We start from the raw sequence: 15,787 nt of genomic DNA, 5'->3' as shown, positions 1-15,787 counted from the left end.
TGCGGTGTCGCTCCAGCCGGCTTCCCCGAACCCCAGCCTCCCGCAACCCTAAAGGCCTGAGTTTGGGTGAGGGGGACGGGACAAATGAGTACCAAGTCCCCCTGGGGGACCCAGAGTTAAAATGGCCAAGCGCAGGGGCGGAGGACAGGGCGGCGAGAGTGACCCGGCGCTTGCTGGGCCTCCGGGCCCGCGAAGCGGCCTCGGTGGGCGACGCCGCGCAACCACGACACTCTCGGAGCTCCGCCATCTTCTCCAACTCACCCGGACTCCCCCCGCGGCCGCGCTGGCTTCGCGCTTCCCTTCCGGCCGCTGACAGAGATCCGGGCTGGGCGGGGTGGGCGAGCGCGCGGAGGGGGTGGACCGAGGGCGGGGAGGCCGGACGGAAGAGGAAAGGGAGGGCGGCGAGTTGGCCGCGGCGGGGTGTTGGGCGTGCGGCGTGTGTGCGGAGGGAGAGGTGGGAGGCGAAGAGAGGGAGGGAGGCGCAGGAATGAGAGCGCGAGGCCCTTCTCGTCGGCTCCTTCGCCCGGACGGAAAAAGCCGAGCGCAGCCCGAACGCTCTAGTAAAATGGCGGCGGCGTCGGCGGTGGCCGCGGCGTCTGGTCGGTGAAGTGACTCTGCTGCTTCGCTCCCCACCCGCCCCCTCCCTCCCTCTCCCCTCCCCCCGTCCTCCCCCCCCTTCCCCGCCGCCGGCGCCTCCGCGCCCCTCCGGCCTGCGCACCTCCCCTCGCCCCCCTCCTCTCCCCCGCCCGCTCCGGGGACCGCCGGCCCCCTCCCCCATTCTCCAGCTCCCCGCCCCGTCCCCGCCGCCGCCCGCCCTCGTCGCCTCCCCGCCCCGCCGGCCGGCCGGCCCCCTCCTCCGCCTCTCTCCCCTCCCCCCCGCCGATCGGGATCAGTCAGTGCGATCCGAAGCGGGGGAGGGGGGGGGCGGCGGCCGAACGATGTGCGAGAACTGCGCAGACCTGGTGGAGGTGTTAAATGAAAGTAAGTAGCCGCGGCGGCGGCCTGTCGGGGTGTAGGGTTTGGGGTCCCCGCGCCGCTCCCCGGCCTCCCCGAGCTGCCGCGGCCTGCGGGAGGCGGCGGCCGAGCCGGCCGGCGTGCGGGCCTAGCGCCCCGGGAAGGTGCGCGGTGGCGCGGCCGCCGCGGCGCCTCGGGCCCAGCCCGGCCCGGTTACCTGGGCGCCCTAGATGGGCCCGCCGCGGAGCTCCGGCCAGGCCGGGCCTGAGCGCTGTCCGCTCTCGGAAAGTTTCCTCATTACAGGTGTCAATTAACGAAGGGACTAATGATCCTTCGCCCCCTTCGCCCTGACGGGAAGGTGAGGCGAGGTGGGGTCCGAGTACCAGTCTCTCCTCTGCAGTCAACCCTTCGACCCTCCGGCCGCCCTCTTTGATTTTCAGCGTGCGGCCGAGGCCTCTTACCTGCTAATTTTCATTAAACTCCCTGGGAGGTGGTTGGTGGTTTTCCCCTCCCTTGGGGGTGTATAGGTGTATTAAACCTTTCTGCCTGTCCTTAAATAGCTGAAAATGAGCTGTGATAGTGATAATTAGAACCCTTATATCTATTTAAAAAAAATTAATGATGTCTCTTAGTGTACCAATCGTCGTTTTAATGATCAATTCTCATATCAAGGAGAGCACTGTAGTAGATACCATCCCGGGATAGTCATGGTCTGTCTCCTGGAATGAAAGGCCTTATTTCGTATACTTTTGATTATTACAAAGCGTGCATTGCTCTTTTCTAGTTAGATTCCTTTAATTTATTTTACTCCAGACTCTTGTAAGATGGTATCTTAGCTTAAAGAAGCAAGGCATGTTGCAAGTTAACTATTTCTGGGCCCAAAGGCCTAGTTGGGCGAAGTGAATTAGATAAAAGATTAATTTACAAAAAGTTGAGGGTTGAGAAAATGTTCATTTACGAACAGCTTTTGTTGATTTTGGATTTGTATTTTGTGCCTGGTATTTCGAAAGCCTGCCAAACTGTTTACTTTCTAATATTATTTAAAACAACTTAATTATAAAATATATAATCTAGTTTGTGTTTGAGTTTAATGAGCAAAGGCAATAATAAAAGTGGAAGGGTTCTAGTTTACTTTCACCTCTATTTTCTTCCTGACAGGTGGAAGCAGGCTTTTGCACAAATTTAAACTATACTTTCAAGTATGTTTCATTCTAAAATTTCCTGGAATTTTAAGATTATTTGTATATATATATTTAAACTTTATAGTTGAAGGATAACTGCTTTATAGAATTTTGTGGTTTTCTGTCATCTATCAACAAGAATCAGCCACAGGTACACCTTTGAGGTTATTTGTATATATTTTAAGATACTGTTATTTTTGGTGCAAGTGGTTTATGATATGATAAACTTAAGTCCTTAGTACTTATTTCAGTGAACTGTATTTTATATATCTCAGATGCAAGTTGTGGGATTATGGCTTGATTATTTTGAAATTGGAAAGGATAGCTATGTTATTTTATATATTTTAATATTTTATTGAAGGATAATTGCTTTACAGAATTTTGTTGTAAGAACCTGCTTTTAATAGTTATGTTTAAAAATTAAAAACCTTAGACATGCTATCTAGAGAAGCTAAAGTTTGTTAATCCTTATCTTTTGAAAAGAGACATAATGAAAGAACCCCTAGAATTTAGCACTCACAAATGCAGTTGATTTATGGAGAGTTAGAAACTTGGCTTTTGTTACCTTTAATTAAATATGGTTAGTTGAGCCGGTTTCACAAACTGGCAGTGCAGACCCTCTAAAACTTCAGTTTAAGAATTTGACTTATAAACACTAATCTGACAAAGAAGCTTCCTTTAAAAAAAAATTACTTCAGTGATTTCATCTGTTGGTATATCAAGCTTTGACACGTTGCTTGCCCCATTCCTCCCTCTTAGGTGTTTTACATTTGTTTTCATTTTTCCTTTTTTAGTTACTATACCTCAAACATAAGATGCTTAAGTTCCCTGAGAGCAGAGGGTATTAACTATATCTCATTATAGTAACATTTATCCATGACTGGATGGGAGCATGATGGTTGGAACTTGATAAAACTTGTTGTAATTAAAGTAAGTTATGTCTTTCTTGTAATCTCATTCACAATAATTGTACATGAAATCTCTTTTTTTATCCACCATACAGTTGTGCAAAAATGAACATCAGTTCATCCTAGATTAGAAATTCAGTTAAAGCCCCCAAATACTGTGTCTATCTTTCTCTATAACTCCCTGAACAGTTTAACCAAAAGGAGAAATAAGTATATTTTTTAGGTGGTGTGTTGGGAAGATAGAATTAAAATAAACTAAAAACTTACTTCTTGTTAAATTTGCAAACACTGATCAAACTTCAGTCTGTCTGGACACACTAGTAAATGCATAATGTAAAAATTTCGTGTTTTAAGTGAACAGGTAGATATGATGTGGATAGTAGAGCTTTATATCTAATATACTTAAAGTTTTGATAAGGTTAAGGACTTGCAGTGTTTATTTTAAAAATAACAAAATGTAGTATAGTTAAAAATAGATGACAAAATATAATAGCTTCCTCTTGTCATCAGTTTTTGATGAGAATATTGATATTAGTTACACCTCTACTCCTGCTGAGAATCTAAACTTCTCACCGTAGAAATATGTACAGTATTCAGATAGAATTTTGTGGGTTAAGGGCCCACTAAAGTAATGTCTTTGGAACCAGGCTTAGGACTTGGTAATAAGGACCACATCATTCCCTTTTTTTAGTATAGTCTTGACAGATACCCTGAAACTTGAAATTAGTTTTCAAAATAACATTTGGCTTTAGTGTTAGAATAACCAGTTTCAACAATACTGACATATTTGAGTTTTCATATTCTTTCCAGTGCTTTGTTTTTAATAAGGAAGATGTTTTAAAAGTTTGGAATGTATTGAGTGAATTTTGCTCCTGTCAGTTTGGGGAGTTTCGTTCAGTTTAGGAAATAATTTTAAGTTTATGTTCCTTTCCTTGTTGAGTTTGTATATTTGCTGCTTTTATAGCTACTTTTTTGAACTAGGTTACTAAATCTAAAACATTTGTGGATGTTGATGCTTTGGGCCATTAGCATATAGCTAGCTCAACTAGTTAATTGAAGTCACTGCCTTGGTGAAGTAAATTTCTCTATAGCAGAGTGAAAATGGCTTTAAGTGTTCAGCCATCTTTTGAACCATTTGTTTGTTGTGGATTTTACTCTGTGTGTTTAGTGAATTGCACTTCGCCAGATGTTTTAAATGGGCAATTCATTTGTCTTTCCGAGCTGTCCTTTGTGATAGGCAGGAGCAGGTATTGGTATTGCAGTTTTTTTTTTTTTTTTTGGCCTTGCCACGTGGCTTTCAGGATCTTAGTTTCCTGACCAGGAATGGAACCAAGGCCCACTACAGTGAAAGCATGGAGTCCTAACTACTGGACCACCAGGAAACTCTAGTATTTCAGTTTTAAAGGTGAAAAAAGTTGACCCTCAGAAAGACTGATTGGCTGGAGATCACCTGTCACCTGCTTAGTAGTCTTACCTAAGTTAGAACTCGGGCTACTCTGATACCAGTATTGGCAGAATAATTGCTTGCATTTTTACTTTCTTAATGGGCTTCCCTGATAGCTCAGTTGGTAAAGAAACCACCTGCAATGCAGGAGACCCTGGTCCGATCCCTGGGATGGGAAGATCCGCTGGAGAAGGGATAGGCTACTCATTCCAGTATTCTTGGGCTTCCCTGGTGGTTCAGCTGGTAAAGAATCCGCCCGCAATGCAGAAGATCTGGGTTTGATCCCTGGGTTGGGAAGATCCCCTGGGGAAGGGAAAGGCTACCCACTTCAGTATTCTGGCCTGGAGAATGCCATAGAATGTATAGTCCATGGGGTCACAAAGAGTATAAGGCTAAGTGATTGGCTGAAGATCACCTGTCACCTGCTTAGTAGCATTATCTAAGCTAGAACTCAGGATACTCTGATATCAGTATTTGTAGAATAATTCTGTTTGCATTTTTATTTTTAAAGAATATTGAGCCATTTGTGTTGGGAACTTAATTAGTTCTTTGAGGTAGGTACCTTATCACCCCTTTTTAGATAAGAGAACCAAGGATTAGGGTCACTAGACTTTATTTGGTGGAGTCAGGATTTGTAGAGGGCTTAATCTCAGGTTGCGCTAAAAGCTCATGCTCTTTAACAATTAGGCTATGCTGTATAACGGAGAAGGCAATGGCACCCCACTCCAGTGTTCATGCCTGGAGAATCCCAGGGATGGGGGAGCCTGGTGGGCTGCCGTCTATGGGGTCGCACAGAGTCGGACATGACTGAGCGACTTAGCAGTAGCAGCAGCATGCTGTATAAACTTTATGATGATCTGTTCAAATGGAAGACATTATGAGTACACTGATTGGCAAAATAAAAAATTACTAAATTTTTAAGTGTTTTCACAAGTTTGGGCTTGATTCTGTACTCACTGTAAAAAGAATTTATAAGTGGTGGTAAATGTAGCCAAATGGTAGTCTGTCTTAATATATCTTAATATTTATCAGCAATGAGCTCTTTAATAAACCTCATATTTCTAGGGTTTTAAAAATGTAAGTATATAGGCATGAAATAATCATTAGTAATGTAACATTTTTTGGTAGACATTTAATTCTAAAACTTGAACTGATTGGAAATTTGATTTTACTGCAATATAGTACCAAATGACTAAATTTTTTATTTCAGTAAATCTTGCTAAGATTATATTCTCTTAAAATAGTTTGAAATCTTATTTTTCAAAAGTAGTAGAGTTTCAACTCATATATCTTTATAAAGTAACTTATAAATCATAAAGCACTAGTAGATTATTACTAGCTGACTATCTGCATTGTCAGTGATAACTATTGATATCTAGCTATAGCACTGTATTTATGAAATATGTTAATATTTTTAATATGTTTAATAATGATAGTATCTATATATTTACCTTACAAGTATTTATGTGTGGGTTGAATGTGTATTAATGAGAATTTTAATTTTTTTCAGAAAGTGTGAAACTTTTCAGTAATGACCAAGGTGTTTCCAAATGGGCTGTGCTCCCTTTCTCTCTTTCACTTACTCTTATTTTTCCTGATTGCAGGTTGCAGGGACTTCCCCTGGCAGTCCAGTAGTTAAGCTCCATGCTTCCTCTGCAGGGTTGTGGGTTACTTTCCTGGTGGGGGATCTAAGATCTCATGGCATGTCCTCTTCCTCCCTAAAACCCCCTCAAACTATTCAAGTTTAAATCACCCATAATCTTACTATCCAGTGATGATTTCTGGTAATGCTTTGAAATATTTTTACATCATATTTTTTAGGTACATATTTACATTTTTTTTTTTTTTTCTGATGGCACCACTTGGTTTGTGGACTCTTAATTCCCCTGCCAAGAATTGAACCAGAGCCCTCAGCAGTGACTGGGCCTCAGCCACTGGACCACCAGGGGGTTCCCAGCAGTTTTAAAATTGAGAATGAGATATATATATATATATATTTAGTAGCTTTTCTCACCTAAGATTGTTTGATCATTTCCCTTAACTTTTTTAAAACATGTTTTTGTCTGTATGATGTCCTAATTTGTATGCAATTTAATTTTTCCTCATGGTATTCTTGTTTTCAGTTCTTCAGTATTATAAATAAAGCTGCAAATGAACATCCTTGCATATAAATCTTTAATCACTGGGTTTTTAAAAATAGATTCTTAGAAGTGGTTAAAAATACAAACTTTTAGAAGTGGTTTTAAAAATGTAAACTTCTTTGTTTTATATGTCTAACTGCTTTCCAGAGAGGACATACTGATTTCTATTCTTTTAGTAGTGTTTTTGCAACTTAAGCACTCTCACTTTTGCTGAATATTTCAGCAAAAAATGTGATAACCAATTTTAAACACTCATTTTTATTGGCTGTTTGCATTTCTTATTTAATGTGGTGGTGGTATTCTTTTTCCTACTCTTTAGGTTTTAATGTTTTGTGTTATAAAAGCTGTTCACTTACTAAGTGTATCAACCCTAGGTTTAATTTATCAGGTACTTGGCCCCCCCCCCCCGTTCTTGTGTGCTTTTTCACTTTATTTTTAATGATGTGCTCAGTTGCTCCTCAGTCATGTCCAACTCTTTGCCACCCTTTGTGGACCACCAGGCTCCTCTGTCCATGGGATTTCCCAGGCAAGAACACTGGAATGGATTGCTATTTCCTCCTACAGGGGATATTCCTGACCCAGGGATCGAACCCGCATCTCCTGTGTCTCCTTCATTGCAAGCAGATTTTTTACCCACTGAGCCACATTGAGAGCTCCATCACAGCACAGTTTGGCCCAAACTCATGTTTCTAGCCGCAGTTCTCACATTTTTCTGTGAGGCTTTCTTAAAACTTTTCCAGTCTCTCTTAAAATGACAACATATACCTTTCGTTTAGAATATGCACTTAAGTTACAGCCCACCCCCCACCTTTTTTTAAAAGCGAGCCTTCCTTGCTGGATGCTGAATTCCTTGAAGTCAGGGATCATGTTTTGTTTCTTTTCTTAGTACTAATAGGGCTTCCCTGGTGTCTCAGACAGTTGAGAATCTGCCTGCAATGCAGGAGACCTCAGTTCAGTCCCTGGGTTGGGAAGATCCTCTGGAGTAGGGAATAGTAATCCACTCTAGTATTCTTGCCTGTAATATCCCATGGACAGAGGAGCCTGGTGGGCTACAGTCCATGGGGTTGCAAAGGCTCAGACATAACTGAGTGACCAGCATACATGTTAGTAATAATACAGTGCGCTGTAGAGAGTAGGTGCTTAGTGAACATTTTAGGTAATGGAAAGTTCTTGAAGAATATGATTGCCTAGGTAAACCAGTGTTCCTGGGCCTCTTGTGAGTAGTGATGTAGATATGAGAGTTTGTGGATGAAATATACAGATTGTATCACATATGTTATATACTTATACAAAATATCCACACCAAGCTGCTACATTCTAAATTAATAGGTAATGCAAAAAGGCTATTTTTTTTTCTATATAGATGGTGAGATTTGAGTCTGGGATGAACATACACTAAATTACATTTATTTAAAACTTTATATACTAGGAAAATGATTGGACTTTTAACTTTAATGTGATTAACACTTGTTAATGTTATTTTTCTTTAAAATTCTATAGAAATTAAAAAGTCTCCAAATGTAGGTTACTGAGTTAATTGGGATTTGATGTAGTTTACACTTGGCCTCCTCTTGTACTTTTTTTTTTTTAAACTGTGGTAGAGACAACTTTCTCTTGTCCTGGCTATAACCTCTTCTAGAGAGAGACCTTATCCAGCTTACATCCCCTGAAAGGCCCTTCTCTTTAGCCATCGCTGATTGGATTCCAGATAGACTCCCGACCTGGTGGATTGGTGGGACCAATGTCCATGAATCAGATATTTCCTGTCAGAATGTTTGAACTAAAGAACCAGGTAGCTGTGAGTAGCCAAACTAGAATTAGTGCTTTGGCTAGCTGACGTGAAGGAGCAGCAACATTGAGCAAGTGGAGGCAGCTATTTACAGAAGAGAATTGGGGCAGATTGTGAAAACAGTTGACATGGAAGCTCTGTAAAGAGACAGAAGTTAATATCCTGATGGCTTTCTTTCTTTATATACATATATATATACACACACACACACACATATATATATATTTACACATGCATATATATATATATATTTTTTTTTTTTTTTTTTTTTTTGGCTGTGCTGGGTCTTAGCTTTGGCATGTGGATCTTTAGTTGCGGCGTGTGGGCTCTAGTTCCCCAACCAGGGATTGAACCTGTAGTGTTTGCTGGCAGGAGAACATTTAGGAACCCGTATTGTTACTTACTTCTCTCTCTACCAGGGTGCTTAGTCTTTGAAGAAAATGAAAGTAGCTTTGTTGCTTTTCTTTCTAAAAAGGGTACCTGCTTTTTTAGAAAAAAAAAAAACAAATAGTGCGGAATATAAAGAAGAAAATTAGGATAATCTGAAACTCTGCTTTCAGGTAAGAAATCGTGTTGTAGCAAACATCTCTTAAGTCATTCGTTTTCTCTTTCCTCAGATACACGGTTTTATGTAGACAAACTAATTATATGTTACTCTGTTACTTTTATTGATACTAAGTAGGTTCCTTTCCTGTTCATATGTATTTACATTGTCCTTTTTTATGGCTTTAGTGTAGTATTCCATTGTTTGATCATACACTAACTTAACCAGTCCTCTCTTGATGAGCATTTGGGTTGTTACCTGACTTTGGAATTGTCTGATTATCACTTTACATATAGTCTCTCAAATCAGATTGCAGAGTAGCTCATAGAGCATATCTGGAAGGAAATCTGGCAATATGATGAAACTTTATTTTTAAAAAATATTTAGATAAAACTTTAAAAATTATCCTTATAGTGTTAGAGCTCATGAGTGTAAAGGCTTCATAGTCTGTGAAGTGTTTATTCTGACTCTGTGGTTTGTGAGCTGTTTTGGCAGTTTATTGGTTCTAAATCACCACAAGACAAAATTAGAAGGGACTTTTTACTCTGGGTAACTTTGCTGCTAGACTCATGAACTTTATTCTGATTATTGAGAAAGGCTCAGTAACCAGTGATAAATGTAGGAGTTTAAGAGCAGTAGTAAGAGCACTGCTATTACTAAGTTGTGTCAGTCGTGTCGACTCTGTGCGACCCCATAGACGGCAGCCCACCAGGCTCTGCCGTCCCTGGGATTCTCCAGGCAAGAATACTGGAGTGGGTTGCCATTCCCTTCTCCAGTGCATGAAAGTGAAAAGTTAAAGTGAAGTCGCTCAGTTGTGTCCGACACTTAGCGACCCCATGGACTGTAGCCTACCAGACTCCTCTGTCCATGGGATTCTCCAGGCAAGATTACTGGAGTGGGTTGCCATTGTCTTCTCCAAGTAAGAGCACTAGCTCAGAATAAATGGAAACTTAAGAAAATACTTAAGACAATAGAGCTTTTGCATTGTGTTCAAAGTAAGATAAATAAGGGGACAATGGACCCACTGCTTGGTAGAGTGGTATAATAGAGGGTGGTGGTCAGCAGAATGTTCTTTTACTCTAATACTTTGTTTCCATTTTCCCTTCTAAGAGGAATCCCCTAACTGTAAGGATCAATCATATATTAAGAGGGAATCTAACCTCTAGATTGGTAAGGAATGATGAGAGCTTTCTTAGAGTGTTAAGAGAAAAAATTTTCCGGAATGGTACATTACTTCCAGTGAAGGAGATAAAGCTATGGTTCTGTGTGATTATTAACCTTTAGCTTATTAAGTTTCAAGAAGAGTGGAAATTGGCAAGTATTATCTTTGGTTATTCCTCCCACCACCTCCTCATTTTGGGAACTGTGAGAGAAACTTGCCACTACTAAATAATCACTCACTAAAGAGTGAAGATAGTAAAAAAATTGATGTGATACTAGTAATTTATGTTAAACCTGTCATATTTTGATTATATCAAATCGCACAGAATCTGAAGCTATCCTTGTAAACAAAGATGAGGTTTTTTTGTTTTTTTTTTTTTTTTAGTTGACTTGGAGAGACATCATTGGTGGCAAGCCATAGGGTCTTATCCTTAATTTTTTTCTTCTTCAGTATTTTCAGTAAAGATCTGTGGTTTATGAACTGTTCCTTGGAGTAGCATTGCTCCTTTTTCAGTAGAGTGAAGTTGACTTTGGAATCTCCTTCTTTGTTTTAAAATGAAAAACTCATTTTGATCTATTTTGTAAATTAGAATTACATTAAGATTTTGGGAGGAGAAAGGGGGATAGTAGCTACTTTATAAATAAGCTCGAAAACCATTAACAATATTGGTGCTCAAAAAGTCAACACATTCTGAAACTCCATGTATAATGGGTAGTGCAGTGCTTATGAGTTGGAATATTGTGTTGAATTGTATACAACACAATGACAATCTACTTGTGAAGCTATTTGAATATTGTGTAATTTCACATATCTTCATGGCACCTCATAAAAATCGGGAGAAATAGAATGATTTGGCCAAGATTACACAGCTAATAAGTAGCAGAGCTAGGACTGGAATTTAGTTCTTATTCTTAGTATACCTTTCTCTAACCATGTTCTTTTTTTTTTTTTTTAAAGAGGAACTTCACTATGGGAGTTGGCAGTGAAGTGAAGTTGCTCAGTCATGTCCGACTCTTTGCAACCCCATGGACTGTAGCCTACCAGGTTCCTCCGTCCATGGGCTTCTCCAGGCAAGGATACTGGAGTGGGTTGCCATTTCCTTCTCCAGGGGATTGTCCCCACCCAGGGACAGAACCGGCTCTCCCGCATTGCAGGCAGACGCTTTACGCTCTCAGCCACCAGGGAAGCCCTTGAAAACCTGTTAAAGGAACTGTAGAGATTGTGCATGTGCGTGTTCAGTCGTGTCTGACTTTTTTCGACTCCATGGACTGTAGTCTTCTAGGCTTCTCTGTTCTTGGAATTTTCCAGGCAAGAATTACGGAGTGGGTCAACATTTCCTTCTCCAGGGGATCTTTCCAACCCAGGGGTCGAACATGTGTCTTTTCTGCATTGGCAGGGGGATTCTTTACCACTGGTCCACCTGGGACGTTCATAGGCAGATTAATTGTGACTAAAGTGGATTAGGCAAGGTTTCAAGGAAAGTGAAGGATGAACTGATCCTTTCAGTTCAGTTCAGTCGCTCAGTCGTGTCCGACTCTTTGTGACCCCATGAAGCGTAGCATGCCAGGCCTCCCTGTCCATCGCCAACTCCCGGAGTTCACTCAGACTCATGTCCATCGAGTCGGTGATGCCATCCAGCCATCTCATCCTCTGTTGTCCCCTTCTCCTCCTGCCCCCAGTCCCTCCCAGCATCAGAGTCTTTTCCAATGAGTCAACTCTTCGCATGAGGTGGCCAAAGTACTGGAGTTTCAGCTTTAGCATCAGTCCTTCCAAAGAACACCCAGGGCTGATCTCCTTTAGAATGGACTAGTTGGATCTCCCTGCAGTCCAAGGGACTCTCAAGAGTCTTCTCCAACACCACAGTTCAAAGGCATCAATTCTTCGGCACTCAGCTTTCTTTATGGTCCAACTCTCACATCCATACATGACCACTGTAAAAACCATAGCCTTGACTAGACGGACCTTTGTTGGCAAAGTAATGTCTCTGCTTTTGAATATGCTATCTAGGTTGGTCATAATTCTCCTTCCAAGGAGTAAGCGTCTTTTACCTGGATGGAATAGTTACTATGGTTTGTGGATCACTGCATGACACAGGCACCTCATCTCATCCCCACACCTGCTTTGTTTTCTTTCAGCGATGTTCTTTACTGCCATTGAGCTTTTCTTTCCCCTGGAACTTAATCGCCTTTCTGTGCCTTGAATTTTCAGAGAGGCCTTTATTAAACATCCACTCTGAAGTAGTTCTAGTTCTTATCCCTAATAGCACTTACCACAGTTGAGAATTATGTACTTATTTTATTTACTTGTGTAATGTCTTTTTACTTTTGGCTGCTTTTTGGCTTCCAGAATCTTAGTTCCCTACCAGGGATCAGGCCTGCACCCTCTGCAGTGAAAGTGCAGAGTCCTAACCATTGGGATTGCCAGGGAATTCTCTTCAGTGTCTTTGTTATGTAGGCTTGCAAGTTCTATGGTTGTGACTGTCTTAAATTAACTAAGTTTCGCAGTGCCTACACATACTGGGATCGATCTGTATCTGTTAAAATATTTGAAAAATCTTACGATCACTGTAGGTGGTTACTGGAAGATGAGGGTAGGCTGGATGTGGTAGTTTTTCCTGTTTTCTCAGTTTTGGGGAGTGTTTCAAAGTACTGTCAGTCCTTTTATGATGTCCTGCTTTGTACCCCAGCTTCATTAAAAGGTACTTCATTGATGAAAAAAAAGAAATTTTCATTTTGTCAGTTCCCCGCCACCCCTCATGTTCCTTGATTTTAGCACCTATAGAATAAAAGTCTAATATTGGGAATTAGTTTCTGAAGCCAAGTTAGGACTCTGTTTGGACCAGGAAGAAAACCCTATTTAGCAGAAAGAAAAAGGAATTTTTGAAAGCCAGTCAAGGCGTGTGCTGTGTTCTGGTGTGGTCTACTCTTTGTTTGATTTTGTTTTTTAACTTAAACAGTGTTGTGTTAATTTCTGCTGTACAGTGAAGTGATTCAGTTATGTATGTATACACATTATTTTTAATATTTTCTTCCCATTATGGTTTGTCACAGGATATTGAATATAGTTCCCTATGCTATACAGTAGGACCTTGCTGTTTATCTATTCTACCTGTAATAGTTTGTGTCTGCTAACCCCAAATCCCACTCCATCCTTCCCTCACCTCACCTTCCCCTTGGCAGCCACAGGCCTGTTCTCTTTGTGAGTCTGTTGCTGTTCTGAGGTAGGTTCATTTGTGTAATATTTTAGATTCCACATATAAATGATACATTCTAACTTACTTGACTTAGGGTGATGATCTCTGTGTCCATCCATTTTGCTGCAGATGGCATCATCTCATTCTTTTATGGCTGAGAAGTGGACCATTGTCTGTATATGCCACAGCATCTTTATCCGTTTGTCTGCCAGTGATTATTTACAACGTTCCATGTCTCGATACTGTGAATCGTGCTGCTGTGAACATAGGGGTAGATGTATCTTATTATAGTTTTGTCCAGATATGTGCCCTAAAGTGGGATTGCTGGATCATTTGGCAGTTTTATTTTTAGTTTTTTGAGGAACCCCTCTATACTGTTACCCATAGTGGCTGCACCAATTTACATTCCTACCAGCAATGAAGGAGAATTTCCTTTTTTCCTGGTGTGGTCTACTCTTAATCTAAGATCCATATAATATTACAAAGACTCTTATTTCTCTGTGGCTTGCTTTGCTGTGCTTCCTTGGTTTGGCATTTCTCATAGTAGCAGAAATGGCTACTGCACACCAGCTTTATACCACACCAGAAGCCACATATTTATACTACGCAAAGCAAAGCAGAATGTTTCCTGAAACCTACTGTATAAGAACAAAGAAGCTACTTTTTCCAAAACCTTGCTAGCAGATGGTGCTTCATAGATCGTTGGCCTTATTTCTAAAGTAGAGTTCAGAGAGGATAGATTTTGGTTGACTTGAACTGATGACCCATTCCTGAAGCTGATCCCAGCAAACCTCATAGATTTAAAAAAGGTGTTTTCCCCAGAGAAATTTGGCATGTTGTGATTATACAGAAGGTGAAATTGTTTTGGGACAGCAAGGACATAGATACCTAGTACCTTGTACTATACTGAAAACTCCATTTTTTTAACTTTTGGAAGTTTTATAATTTTATTTGACAATCAATGGTTAGTTCTCATCTATAAAGTTTTGGAAGTGATGACAGGTACCTGAGTAACCAGTGTATTGAGTTTGTTTATTGAATCTTCATCCTCATTGTGTTTTCTGGATAACCACACACAGATACAGTATGGGACAGTTCTTATTCCTTTGGCCCTTACTGCTTTGTTGAGCCCAGTGTCAATGGGCACATCTGGACATTCTGTCTCCTTAATGGCAAATTTCTGGATCTCTTTCAGTGCCTGAGAGGCACACTTCTTGATGCCCACTCTATGGATGCACTCATGAATGTTGATGGTATATTTTCTCATCACTAACCAGAATGGTTGAATGGTCTTATTCTCATCCCCCATCTTTGTGGGAGTCATTCTGCTGGGTTCAGGTTGGAAGACTGAAAATCATTTCTTAATATTCTGTTTACTGACTTGATTATTTTTTATGTGTCTTTATCTCTATATTTAAACACTCTTTTCAGTATATAACATATATTGAATATTTAGCATTTGTAAAGCATTTGCTGGGCTCTGTTGTTCTGTCACTAAGTCACGTCTATTTGTGTTGTGACCCGATGAACTTCAGAACACCAAGCTTCCCTGTCCTTCTGTCTTCTGGAGTTTGCTCACACCCTTGTCCACTGTGAGTCACTCTAAGCCTAGCTTGAAGGCTACTGTGGTAGATATAGAAATACATTTAGATATGTATCTACCCTTAAGGAAGATTAGAGAACAATACAGTTGAGGCAGTATGATAGTTGAGTGAGCTCTATGACAGACCTGAGTTCAAGTCCTGTTTCTGTCATGTAGTAGGTCTCTGGCTTTGGTTAAGTTCCTTAATCTCTTAGTGTCTTATTATTTACTTGAAAATGAGGGTGATAACACCTAAAATGCAGGGCTTTGTGAAGATTAAATAAGATAATGCATATCAGTGCTTAACATAGTGCCAGTTTGTAAGAAGTATACAGAAAACAATGGTGTGTGAGGAAAAATGTTAAATTCCATTAAAGTATGTATAGCTGAAGTGCAATGAAGGGAGTAACTTTGGTATATATTACTCCAGCTAATTTTCTGTGAATACTTATAAAAAATTGAGTTCATTTGTACTCTTCTCTTCTCTTATGAACGTTTTCTCATATCCTTATGCTTATTTGAGAACAGAATTTAATGGCATCCTACTTTTAGTCTTTTGAATGTAACACATATTTAACTAGTGTTTTCCTGTGAAGAAAATTAAATATCCTTAAGCATACAAACCTAGGTCATGTCCAAGGTCAGTAAGTAAAAACTTCTAAGACTTCTATTGCTCAATTGCCTTCTAGAAGGGTTCTACTAGTTTACACCCCAACAGCAGTGTTTGAGAGTGCCTGTTTGTTTGCATTAGATATTTTAAAAATTTCATGTAGTAGGGGGAAAACAGATACAGTTACTATCCTAAACTACTTGATTCCTGCAACAGTTCAGATTTTAAGGTGTTATTGCATTGTTTGTATTGATGTATTTGGTTCTTAAGTTTTAGTAG

At 40.5% G+C, this 15,787-nt stretch overlaps 1 protein-coding gene across 4 annotated transcripts in view; it reads left to right on the top strand.

Annotated features, from left to right (window-relative positions):
* The first annotated feature begins 742 nt into the window (after positions 1-742).
* USP34 (ubiquitin specific peptidase 34) overlaps positions 743-15,787 on the top strand; it is a 219,721-nt gene continuing 204,676 nt past the window's right edge. For all 4 annotated transcript variants that reach the window (XR_005718281.1, XM_040223999.1, XM_040223998.1 and 1 more), the window contains exon 1: positions 743-981. Coding sequence is in view for 3 of the 4 variants with exons in the window: in XM_040223999.1 (XP_040079933.1) it covers positions 939-981 (43 nt within the window). In the remaining variant the exon portion in view is untranslated. The remainder of the gene's footprint in view (positions 982-15,787) is intronic.

This window comes from Oryx dammah, unplaced genomic scaffold, assembly GCF_014754425.2.
Source record: "Oryx dammah isolate SB20612 unplaced genomic scaffold, SCBI_Odam_1.1 HiC_scaffold_25, whole genome shotgun sequence".
NCBI lineage: Eukaryota > Metazoa > Chordata > Mammalia > Artiodactyla > Bovidae > Oryx > Oryx dammah.
The sequence above is the reverse complement of the archived record's forward strand: the minus strand, read 5'-3'. Positions and strand labels throughout refer to the sequence as shown.